Source organism: Bombina bombina, chromosome 4 (genome assembly GCF_027579735.1).
Source record: "Bombina bombina isolate aBomBom1 chromosome 4, aBomBom1.pri, whole genome shotgun sequence".
Lineage (NCBI taxonomy): Eukaryota > Metazoa > Chordata > Amphibia > Anura > Bombinatoridae > Bombina > Bombina bombina.
Genome location: NC_069502.1, coordinates 1,146,567,439 through 1,146,579,893, shown reverse-complemented (window position 1 = coordinate 1,146,579,893; position 12,455 = coordinate 1,146,567,439). Strand labels below are relative to the sequence as shown.

At 43.0% G+C, this 12,455-nt stretch overlaps 1 protein-coding gene across 3 annotated transcripts in view; it reads right to left on the bottom strand.

Moving 5' to 3' along the window:
• The window catches only part of MIA3 (MIA SH3 domain ER export factor 3), a 220,057-nt gene that overhangs the window by 116,168 nt on the left and 91,434 nt on the right, over positions 1 to 12,455 (bottom strand). For all 3 annotated transcript variants that reach the window (XM_053712522.1, XM_053712523.1, XM_053712521.1), the window contains exons 8-9: positions 10,642 to 10,773; positions 2,173 to 2,194 (exon numbers count right to left, since the gene is read on the bottom strand). In XM_053712522.1, the coding sequence (XP_053568497.1) occupies positions 2,173 to 2,194; positions 10,642 to 10,773 (154 nt within the window). The remainder of the gene's footprint in view (positions 1 to 2,172; positions 2,195 to 10,641; positions 10,774 to 12,455) is intronic.

The following is a 12,455-nucleotide window of genomic DNA, read 5'->3' as shown; positions in this document are numbered from 1 at the left end:
TCCTAAAGCCCGTTCACACGGGCCATTTTTTGCAGTACAGCGGTCCCACCTCTTGCGCCCTCTCTCTCCCCCCTCTCTTTTGCGCTCTCTCTCCCCCCTCTCTTTTGCGCTCTCTCTCCCCCCTCTCTTTTGCGCTCTCACTCCCCCCTCTCTTTTGCGCTCTCTCTCCCCCCTCTCTTTTGCGCTCTCTCTCCCCCCTCTCTTTTGCGCTCTCTCTCCCCCCTCTCTTTTGCGCTCTCTCTCCCCCCTCTCTTTTGCGCTCTCTCACCCCCTCTTTTGCGCCCTCTCTCCCCTCTCTTTTGCGCCCTCTCCCCTCTCTTTTGCGCTCTCTCCCACCCTTTCTTTTGCGCTCTCTCTCTCTCCCCCATCTCTTTTGCGCTCTCTCTCTCCCCCATCTCTTTTGCGCTCTCTCTCCCCCCTCTCTTTTGCGCTCTCTCTCCCACCCTTTCTTTTGCGCTCTCACCCACCCTCTCTTTTGCGCTCTCTCAACCCCTCTCTTTTGCGCTCTCTCAACCCCTCTCTTTTGCGCTCTCTCAACCCCTCTCTTTTGCGCTCTCTCACCCCCTCTCTTTTGCGCTCTCTCTCACCCCCCTCTCTTTTGCGCTCTCTCACCCCCCTCTCTTTTGCGCCCTCTCTCCCCCTCTCTTTTGCGCTCTCTCTCCCACCCTTTCTTTTGCGCTCTCTCTCCCCCTCTCTTTTGCGCTCTCTCAGCCCCTCTCTTTTGCGCTCTCTCAGCCCCTCTCTTTTGCGCTCTCTCTCCCCCTCTCTTTTGCGCTCTCTCCCACCCTTTCTTTTGCGCTCTCTCTCTCTCCCCCATCTCTTTTGCGCTCTCTCTCTCCCCCATCTCTTTTGCGCTCTCTCTCCCCCCTCTCTTTTGCGCTCTCTCTCCCACCCTTTCTTTTGCGCTCTCTCCCACCCTCTCTTTTGCGCTCTCTCAACCCCTCTCTTTTGCGCTCTCTCAACCCCTCTCTTTTGCGCTCTCTCAACCCCTCTCTTTTGCGCTCTCTCAACCCCTCTCTTTTGCGCTCTCTCAACCCCTCTCTTTTGCGCTCTCTCTCACCCCCCTCTCTTTTGCGCTCTCTCTCACCCCCCTCTCTTTTGCGCCCTCTCTCACCCCCCTCTCTTTTGCGCTCTCTCTCCCACCCTTTCTTTTGCGCTCTCTCCCCCACCCTTTCTTTTGCGCTCTCTCTCCCCCTCTCTTTTGCGCTCTCTCAGCCCCTCTCTTTTGCGCTCTCTCAGCCCCTCTCTTTTGCGCTCTCTCTCCCCCTCTCTTTTGCTGTCTCTCTCCCCCTCTCTTTTGCTGTCTCTCTCCCCCCTCTCTTTTGCTGTCTCTCTCCCCCGTCTTTTGCCCCACCCTTTCTTTTGCGCTCTCTCTCCCCCTCTCTTTTGCGCTCTCTCAGCCCCTCTCTTTTGCGCTCTCTCAGCCCCTCTCTTTTGCGCTCTCTCAGCCCCTCTCTTTTGCGCTCTCTCTCCCCCTCTCTTTTGCTGTCTCTCTCCCCCTCTCTTTTGCTGTCTCTCTCCCCCTCTCTTTTGCTGTCTCTCTCCCCCGTCTTTTGCTGTCTCTCTCCCCCTCTCTTTCTCCCCCCTGTCTTTTGCTGTCTCTCTCCCTCTCTCTTTCTCCCCCCTGTCTTTTGCTGTCTCTCTCCCCCCTCTCTATCTCTCTCTCCAATCTTCCATTGTGCGACCGTGCCCAGCCACGCCCCCTTCACGGCAGACCACGCCCCTCATGCTGGGCCACGCCCCCTGCTCACGCCCGGCCACGCCCACTTCTGCCGCGGGGCAGATCACCAGCAGGGACTCAAAGGCCAGGTGTGTTTGTCCTCGTGCTGTCTGTACTGCGCATGACAGCTTCAGACAAAACACACTTGGCCTTTAATAATATAGGAGATAGAGATAGATATATATACACACACACACACATATTTATTTATATAACATCTATGTGGGGGGCCTCATCTTTAAGGTTTTGCCAACAGGGAGGCCCACTGTGTAAGACTTTGAAAACCTTTGGTCTAAACAACATATTGTGAAACTTCAAGAGGAGGGTTATAGATCTGGGACATATATAAAAAAGTAGTGAGTAATGTTTAAACCAAGAACAAAAATGTGAATAATGAAAGTTATATATAAAAAAAAAAAACACCCCACAAAAAGACACACAACAAAATTTACCTTGATAACGTTTACTTTTAACCTGAAAGAGAAGACAGACAATTTTTAAAATAAATACAAATATTCCACATACAGCAAGTTGCTGAGCTGTACACAGAAGCATTTTATTCAACTTGTGACAACCATTTTGTATTCAAAAGGTCAGTGACAGTACATTTGCCAGTAAGTGAAACGGAACGCTTTGCAAACAAGATTATCAGATTACTAATAAAAGCTTCTAGGTTAATACCCTCATCTCAGTGCTCGAAAATATTATTAAAATGTACACGGCACCCAAAAACATTATGTATACGAAAGAAAAGCAGTTAAACATGTTGAAAATATTAAAAGCTGTGTACAATTAAAGTGAAACAAAAAGGAAATAAGTGATTGTGAATAACGGAGTCCTAGGAATAATTTGGATAAGTGTCAATAAACAGGGCAGGTTACTTTTGGAGGCATCTTTTAGAATTAGAATATAGCACTGGTGGTTAGAATACAGTCCCCATTGGACCTTTAAAGAGACATTAAACAATAAATACATTTTATAAGTATAGTAATGAGGTTATTATCACCCCCTCTAATAATAGGTGCTGTTGAAATCTATCTGCCACTAAATTCCAGTGCTGATCTGTTTACACAGCGTACCTGCAGCGTAACAAAGATTCCATAATGGCAGCACCCATGATTAGGAGGAGGTGAATAAAATGTTCTGGTTCACAGTCTGAGGGAAATAAACACATTTTCTATTGGAACCAGTTTTAAGGTTTAGTCAAATATTAATAATCCTAAATACCGATCCAACCGTGAGGCCAGAATTCAGATCCACATCATGAAAACTAGTGTAAAAAATAAATAAATAAAAAAGGCACCGTCTCGGTCTTTTGCTCAGTTACAGTTAATGTGTAATATAACATTTCTAGGGTTTTACGGTTTAAAGGGACACTGAACCCAAATGTTTTCTTTCGTGATTCAGATAGAGCATGCAATTTTAAGCAACTTAATAATTTACTCCTATTATTAAATTTTCTTCATTCGCTTGGTATCTTTATTTGAAATGCAAGAAAGTAAGTTTAGATGCCGGCCTATTTTGGGTGAACAACCTGGGTTGTTCTTGCTGATTGGTGGATAAATTCATCCACCAATAAAAAAGTGCTGTCCAGAGTCCTGAACCAAAAAAACACATAATTTATGCTTACCTGATAAATTCCTTTCTCCTGTAGTGTAGTCAGTCCACGGGTCATCATTACTTATGGGATATTAACTCCTCCCCAACAGGAAGTGCAAGAGGATCACCCAAGCAGAGCTGCTATATAGCTCCTCCCCTCTACATCACACCCAGTCATTCGACCAGGAACCAAACGAGAAAGGAGAAACTATAGGGTGCAATGGTGACTGGAGTATAATTTAAAAATTTAGACCTGCCTTAAAAAACAGGGCGGGCCGTGGACTGACTACACTACAGGAGAAAGGAATTTATCAGGTAAGCATAAATTATGTTTTCTCCTGTTAAGTGTAGTCAGTCCACGGGTCATCATTACTTATGGGATACCAATACCAAAGCTAAGTACACGGATGACGGGAGGGACAGGCAGGATCTCTATACGGAAGGAACCACTGCCTGAAGAACCTTTCTCCCAAAAACAGCCTCCGAAGAAGCAAAAGTGTCAAATTTGTAAAATTTGGAAAAAGTATGAAGAGAAGACCAAGTTGCAGCCTTGCAAATCTGTTCAACAGAGGCCTCGTTCTTAAAGGCCCAAGTGGAAGCCACAGCTCTAGTAGAATGAGCTGTAATCCTTTCAGGAGGTTGCTGTCCAGCAGTCTCATAGGCTAAACGTATTATGCTACGAAGCCAAAAGGATAGAGAGGTAGCAGATGCTTTTTGACCTCTCCTCTGTCCAGAATAAACTACAAACAGGGAAGAAGTTTGTCGAAAATCTTTAGTTGCCTGTAAATAAAATTTCAGGGCACGGACTACATCTAGATTGTGCAGAAGTCGTTCCTTCTTTGAGGAAGGGTTAGGACACAATGATGGAACAACAATCTCTTGATTGATATTCTTGTTAGTGACTACCTTAGGTAAGAACCCAGGTTTAGTACGCAGAACTACCTTATCTGAATGAAAAATCAGATACGGAGAATCACAATGTAAGGCTGATAATTCAGAGACTCTACGAGCCGAGGAAATAGCCATTAAAAACAGAACTTTCCAAGATAACAGCTTGATATCAATGGAGTGAAGGGGTTCAAACGGAACACCCTGTAAAACGTTAAGAACTAAGTTTAAGCTCCACGGCGGAGCAACAGATTTAAACACAGGCTTAATCCTGGCCAAAGCCTGACAAAAAGCCTGATCGTCTGGAACTTCTGACAGACGCTTGTGTAAAAGGATGGACAGAGCTGAGATCTGTCCCTTTAACGAACTAGCAGATAAACCCTTTTCTAAACCTTCTTGTAGAAAAGACAATATCCTAGGAATCCTAACCTTACTCCATGAGTAACCCTTGGATTCGCACCAGTGTAAATATTTACGCCATATCTTATGGTAAATTTTCCTGGTAACAGGTTTCCTAGCCTGTATTAAGGTATCAATTACTGGCTCTGAAAATCCACGCTTTGATAAAATTAAGCGTTCAATTTCCATGCAGTCAGCTTCAGAGAAATTAGGTTTTGATGTTTGAAAGGACCCTGAATTAGAAGGTCCTGTCTCAGAGGCAGAGACCAAGGTGGACAGGATGACATGTCCACTAGATCTGCATACCAGGTCCTGCGTGGCCACGCAGGCGCTATTAGAATCACTGATGCTTTCTCCTGTTTGATCCTTGCAATCAAACGAGGAAGCATCGGGAATGGTGGAAACACATAAGCCATCCTGAAGGTCCAAGGTGCTGTCAAGGCATCTATCAGGACCGCTCCCGGGTCCCTGGACCCGTAACGAGGAAGCTTGGCGTTCTGGCGAGACGCCATGAGATCCATATCTGGTTTGCCCCAACGTCGAAGTATTTGGGCAAAGACCTCCGGATGAAGTTCCCACTCCCCCGGATGAAAAGTCTGGCGACTTAGGAAATCCGCCTCCCAGTTGTCCACTCCTGGGATGTGGATCGCTGACAGGTGGCAAGAGTGAGACTCTGCCCAGCGAATTATCTTTGATACTTCCATCATCGCTAGGGAACTTCTTGTCCCTCCCTGATGGTTGATGTAAGCCACAGTCGTGATGTTGTCCGACTGAAACCTGATAAACCTCAGAGTTGCTAACTGAGGCCAAGCCAGTAGGGCATTGAGAACTGCTCTCAATTCCAGAATGTTTATTGGAAGGAGACTCTCCTCTTGAGTCCATGATCCCTGAGCCTTCAGGGAATTCCAGACAGCGCCCCAACCTAGAAGGCTGGCGTCTGTAGTTACAATTGTCCAGTCTGGTCTGCTGAAGGGCATCCCCCTGGACAGATGCGGCCGAGAAAGCCACCATAGAAGAGAATCTCTGGTCTCCTGATCCAGATTCAGCATAGGGGACAAATCTGAGTAATCCCCATTCCACTGACTTAGCATGCACAATTGCAGCGGTCTGAGGTGCAGGCGTGCAAAAGGAACTATGTCCATTGCCGCTACCATTAAGCCGATTACCTCCATGCATTGAGCCACTGACGGGTGTTGAATGGAATGAAGGACACGGCAAGCATTTAGAAGCTTTGTTAACCTGTCCTCTGTCAGGTAAATTTTCATTTCTACAGAATCTATAAAAGAGTCCCCAAGAAGGGAACTCTTGTGAGTGGTAAGAGAGAACTCTTCTCTTCGTTCACTTTCCACCCATGCGACCTTAGAAAAGCCAGTACTAACTCTGTATGAGACTTGGCAGTTTGAAAGCTTGACGCTTGTATCAGAATGTCGTCTAGGTACGGAGCTACCGAAATTCCTCGCGGTCTTAGTACCGCCAGAAGAGAGCCCAGAACCTTTGTAAAGATTCTTGGAGCCGTAGCCAACCCGAAGGGAAGAGCTACAAACTGGTAATGCCTGTCTAGGAAGGCAAACCTTAGATACCGGTAATGTTCTCTGTGAATCGGTATGTGAAGGTAAGCATCCTTTAAATCCACTGTGGTCATGTACTGACCTCTTTGGATCATGGGTAAGATTGTCCGAATAGTTTCCATCTTGAACGATGGAACTCTTAGGAATTTGTTTAGGATATTTAAATCCAATATTGGTCTGAAGGTTCCCTCTTTTTTGGGAACCACAAACAGATTTGAGTAAAACCCTTGTCCGTGTTCCGACCGCGGAACTGGGTGGATCACTCCCATTAGTAAAAGGTCTTGTACACAGCGTAGAAACGCCTCTTTCTTTATCTGGTTTGTTGACAACCTTGAAAGGTGAAATCTCCCTTGTGGAGGAGAAGCTTTGAAGTCCAGAAGATATCCCTGAGATATGATCTCCAACGCCCAGGGATCCTGGACATCTCTTGCCCAAGCCTGGGCGAAGAGAGAGAGTCTGCCCCCCACTAGATCCGCTTCCGGATCGGGGGCCCTCACTTCATGCTGTCTTAGGGGCAGTAGCAGGTTTTCTGGCCTGCTTGCCCTTGTTCCAGGTCTGGTTAGGTTTCCAGCCTTGTCTGTAGCGAGCAACAGCTCCTTCCTGTTTTGGAGCAGAGGAAGTTGATGCTGCTCCTGCCTTGAAGTTACGAAAGGCACGAAAATTAGACTGTCTAGCCCTAGGTTTGGCTCTGTCTTGAGGCAGGGCATGGCCTTTACCTCCCGTAATATCAGCGATAATTTCTTTCAAACCGGGCCCGAATAAAGTCTGCCCCTTGAAAGGTATGTTAAGTAATTTCGATTTAGAAGTTACATCAGCTGACCAGGATTTTAGCCACAGCGCTCTGCGTGCCTGAATGGCGAATCCGGAATTCTTAGCCGTAAGTTTAGTTAAATGTACTACGGCATCAGAAATAAATGAATTAGCTAGCTTAAGGGTTTTAAGCTTAAGTGAAATCTCATCTAATGTCGCTGAGTCAAGGGTGTCTTCCAGAGACTCAAACCAAAATGCAGCCGCAGCCGTGACAGGCGCAATGCATGCAAGGGGTTGTAATATAAAACCTTGTTGAACAAACATTTTCTTAAGGTAACCCTCTAACTTTTTATCCATTGGATCTGAAAAAGCACAGCTATCCTCCACCGGGATAGTGGTACGCTTAGCTAAAGTAGAAACTGCTCCCTCCACCTTAGGGACCGTTTGCCATAAGTCCCGTGTGGTGGCGTCTATTGGAAACATTTTTCTGAATATAGGAGGGGGTGAGAAAGGCACACCGGGTCTGTCCCACTCCTTAGTAATAATTTCAGTAAGTCTCTTAGGTATAGGAAAAACGTCAGTACTCGTCGGTACCGCAAAATATTTATCCAACCTACACATTTTCTCTGGGATTGCAACTGTGTTACAATCATTCAGAGCCGCTAACACCTCCCCTAGCAACACACGGAGGTTTTCCAGCTTAAACTTAAAATTTGAAATGTCTGAATCCAATTTATTTGGATCAGATCCGTCACCCGCAGAATGAAGCTCTCCGTCCTCATGCTCTGCATATTGTGACGCAGTATCAGACATGGCCCTAGCATTATCAGTATACTCTGTTCTCATCCCAGAGTGATCTTGTTTACCTCTAAGTTCTGGCAATTTAGACAAAACTTCAGTCATAACATTAGCCATGTCTTGTAAAGTGGTTTGTAATGGCCGCCCTGATGTACTTGGCGTTACAATATCACGCACCTCCTGAGCGGGAGATGCAGGTACTGACACGTGAGGCAAGTTAGTCGCATAACTTCCCTCTCGTTGTCTGGTAAATGTTGCTTAACATGTACAGATTGACTTTTATTTAAAGTAGCATCAATGCAATTAGTACATAAATTTCTATTGGGCTCCACCTCGGCTTTTGAACATATTGCACAAAGAGTTTCCTCTGAGTCAGACATGTTTAAACAAACTAGCAATTAGACTAGCAAGCTTGGAAATACTTTTCAACTAAATTTACAAGCAATATGTAAAAACGTTACTGTGCCTTTAAGAAGCACACAAAAACTGTCACAGTTGAATAACAATGAACCGGATTAGTTATATAAACCAAAAATAGCAAAGGATTGCACACATTAGCAATGGATGATTAACCCTTAATATCAGAAAAAAACGTATAACAATTGACAATATAAACGTTTTTATCACAGTCAAGCACAGTCTCACAGGTCTGCTGTGAGTGATTACCTCCCTCAAAACTAGTTTTGAAGACCCCTGAGCTCTGTGGAGACGTCCTGGATCATGTAGGGAGAAAAAGAAAGACTGTGACTGAATTTCTGATGCGTAGTAAAAGCGCCAAAATAGGCCCCTCCCACTCACACTACAACAGTGAGGGGAGCTCAGTAAACTGTTTTAATTTAAAACGACAGCCATGTGGAAAATAAAGCCCAAAACAATTTTCACCAAGTACCTCAGATAATTAAACGATTTAACATGCCAGCAAACGTTTAAAATCAAATATATGAAATGTCTTTAAAAAGCCTGCTGCTAGTCGCTCCCACTGCAAGTTAGGCTAAAAGATATATGCATACAGTATTTTCCCAGTGAAGTGCCATTCCCCAGAAATACTTAAGTGTTAACATATATACATGTCAGCCTGATACCAGTTGCTACTACTGCATTTAAGGCTGTACTTACATTATATCGGTATTAGCAGTATTTTCAAAGTCAATTCCATTCCTTAGAAAATAATATACTGCAACATACCTCTTTGCAGGTGAACCTGCCCGCTGTCCCCTGATCTGAAGTTACCTTACTCCTCAGAATGGCCGAGAACAGCAAACGGATCTTAGTTACGTCCGCTAAGATCATATACAAAAACTCAGGTAGATTCTTCTTCAAATTCTGCCTGAGAAGGAAACAACACACTCCGGTGTCGTTTAAAATAACAAACTTTTGATTGAAGATATAAAAAACTAAGTTTAATAACCACAGTCCTCTCACACATCCTATCTATTAGTTGGGTGCAAGAGAATGACTGGGTGTGACGTAGAGGGGAGGAGCTATATAGCAGCTCTGCTTGGGTGATCCTCTTGCACTTCCTGTTGGGGAGGAGTTAATATCCCATAAGTAATGATGACCCGTGGACTGACTACACTTAACAGGAGAAAGCTTAGATGCCTTCCTTTTCAAATAAAGATAGCAAGAGAACAAAGAAAAAAGTGATAATAGGAGTAAATTAGAAAGTTGCTTAAAATTGCATGCTCTATCTGAACCGCGAAATAAAAAATTTGGGTTCAGTGTCCCTTTAAGTACAAAAACCACTTAGCTACTTAATCCTGTTAATATAAAAAAACTTAAAGGGACATGAAACACAAATTTTTACTTTCATGATTTAGATATGTTTAAAAGCATATCTAGATAGGCTCAAGTAGCTGCTGATTGGTGGCTGCACATAGATGCCTTGTTTGATTAGCTCACCCAGGTGCATTGCTATTTCTTTAACAAAAGATATCTAAAGACTGAAGCAATTTAGATAATAGAAGTAAATTGAAATGTTGTTTAAAATTGTATTCTCTACCTGAATCATGAAAGAAAAAAAAATGTGGGTTTCGTGTCCCTTTAAGCAAGCAATGTACAAGCTTAAGTTAGATATATTATCAGTTGAGCACAATAGGTGATTCATATATTTATTTTTAAAGTATTTGTTTGGAGTGTACTGCTTTAGATACTCTGCTGTGAGAAAGTTTTTGATTTCATTGTTTAACAACCCATCTAACCCTGCATCACTGGTGAACTGTTGTCACGGATCAAAAGGACTTAACGTTTGCAATTTGGTTTCAGTGAGGTACTTAACAGCATGAGCATTTAAATGTACCATTTTGGGGGTTTACCCATATCAGACATACTATAAACTTTTAAAAATGTAATGGAGCAAAAAGACCCAGAGTGAGCCCTTTTTTTCCCCTTTTTCTTTTTTTTCTTACATGGATTTGGGCGAGTGCACTCTGGGCACATATGGAATGAGTACAAGCTAACACATACATGCATGCATACACACATTTATTTGCAGCTTGGAATATGGCTATATTAGTGCATTAAACAAGGTTTTTAGTTTAAAGCCTACAGTGCTGTAAAATGTTTGGAAGTGCCTGATTTCTGAGCACTAATCAAATGATCTGCAGCTAACTGGCTCATCAGTAATAAAGTAGTGAGATTCTGAGCAGCTCAGGGGGATCCTTGGAATAGACACAAGGCATTATTTATTTAGTACATTTTCCTCATCTAGTTTACTGAATTGCATTTAAATTTCACAAAGGGCTACCAAACATAAAGACACACAATAAAAAACAGGTTTAAAAACTAAACTACTGGAAGTTTACTGTTTTGACATTTGTTTAATCAAGGTTGTTCAACATAAGGCCTGGGCAGCAGACGTTTTATTTTGATCTATAGCAGTATAAAAGTACATATTACAAGGAAGATTATAAAAGCACTCACAGAAAAGCAGGTTTTCCACATGAAGATGAAAACTGTGATGACTCCCACCAGTAATGTGATGCTAAGAGCTTCCCCTCGAGGACCGTGGAAATCAGGACCAGGTTGTGCATATTCAGGTAGAGCAGAAAGCAGCTGAAACAATATTTAGAGAATTGTAGAAATTACAGAATGTAAGGCTATTTAAATCTTTAAACAATATTAAAGTGATGGTAAACTCACTATAATGACAATGTTATTTCCTAAAGCTTTTATTACACATATACTTTGTATACTCTAATTTCTTTACTAATCAATGTTTAAGACAGAGTAGATTACTTTTTTTATTTGCAGGATTGCCTGTCCCTGGCCGCCTCCGTGTAAAAAATACTGATTGTGAAATTTGATTGACATATGGCACATCCAATAGCAGATGCACCATACGCCCTATGTATTTGATCTTCAGCACGCTCCCGTGCCGCTGCTTTGAGGGCTCTGAATTAGCAATGCACACTGCGCAAGTGCAGTTATCAGATGAGCCGACAGCGGCCTCATGTAAACAAACTGTTATGTGAGGGATATGCACATCTATATGTGAGGGATATGCACATCTATATGTGAGGGATATGCAGCTTTGGAGGATTGTGTGAGATCTCGTGTTTTTTTAAAGCAAAAAGTTATCAGGCACTGAAGAATTATAGGAAGTGAAATATCCCCTATTTATAGTGTTCTAGATTGTGAAGAGTATTTACTAATTATCAAGGGGTGTGACATCTATATGTGAGGGATATGCAGTTATTCCCACTATGAGCTTAGCTTTGATCCTACCACAAGGCATGCCCGGACAATGCATAACCTGCACCAAGCTAAACAAGCCGCACTCACCGTTAGTTCTACCTCCCTGAGCGGGAGAGCTGCGTCTGTTATCAGACGAGCCGACAGCGGCCTCATGTAAACAGTCTGTTTACATGAGGCCGCTGTCGGCTCATCTGATAACTGCACTTGCGCAGTGTGCATTGCTAATTCAGAGCCCTCAAAGCAGCGGCACGGGAGCGTGCTGAAGATCAAATACATAGGGCGTATGGTGCATCTGCTATTGGATGCGCCATATGTCAATCAAATTTCACAATCAGTATTTTTTACACGGAGGCGGCCAGGGACAGGCAATCCTGCAAATAAAAAAAGTAATTTACTCTGTCTTAAACATTGATTAGTAAAGAAATAAGAATATACAAGGTATATTTGAAATAAAAGCTTTAGGAAATAGCATTGTCATTATAGTGAGTTTACCATCACTTTAAGTCTCTATAAATATGTTTGTAACATTTGCGCTGAACAAGATAAAGCTACACTAATTCCAATTGCAAGAACACACACAATGTAGACATTACTGCATTTTTTAAAAAAAATATAAAGGAAAATCCACATCGCTGTTCATGAAGATGTTTTTGCTTTGGGGTAATTGACATTTCCTTTAAATTCCATGCAATAACCTTTATTTATTCATAAATATGTAACAATGTGTTATTACAAGGAGTGTCACTAAAAATATGTCAAGATATATCAGCCCCTGACAGGAGGCACTGACGCACAAGTGTTTCCCAAGTTAAAGTGACGGTCTACACCAGAATATTTATTGTTTTAAAAGATAATCCCTTTATTACCCATTCCCTAGTTTTGCATAACCAACACAGTTATATTAATACACTTTTTACCTATGTGATTATCTTGTATCTAAGCCACTTCAAACTGCCCCTTATTTCAGTTCTTTTGACAGACTTGCATTTTAGCCAATCAGTGCGGGCTCCATGGAATCCCATTTGCATGAGCACAGTGTT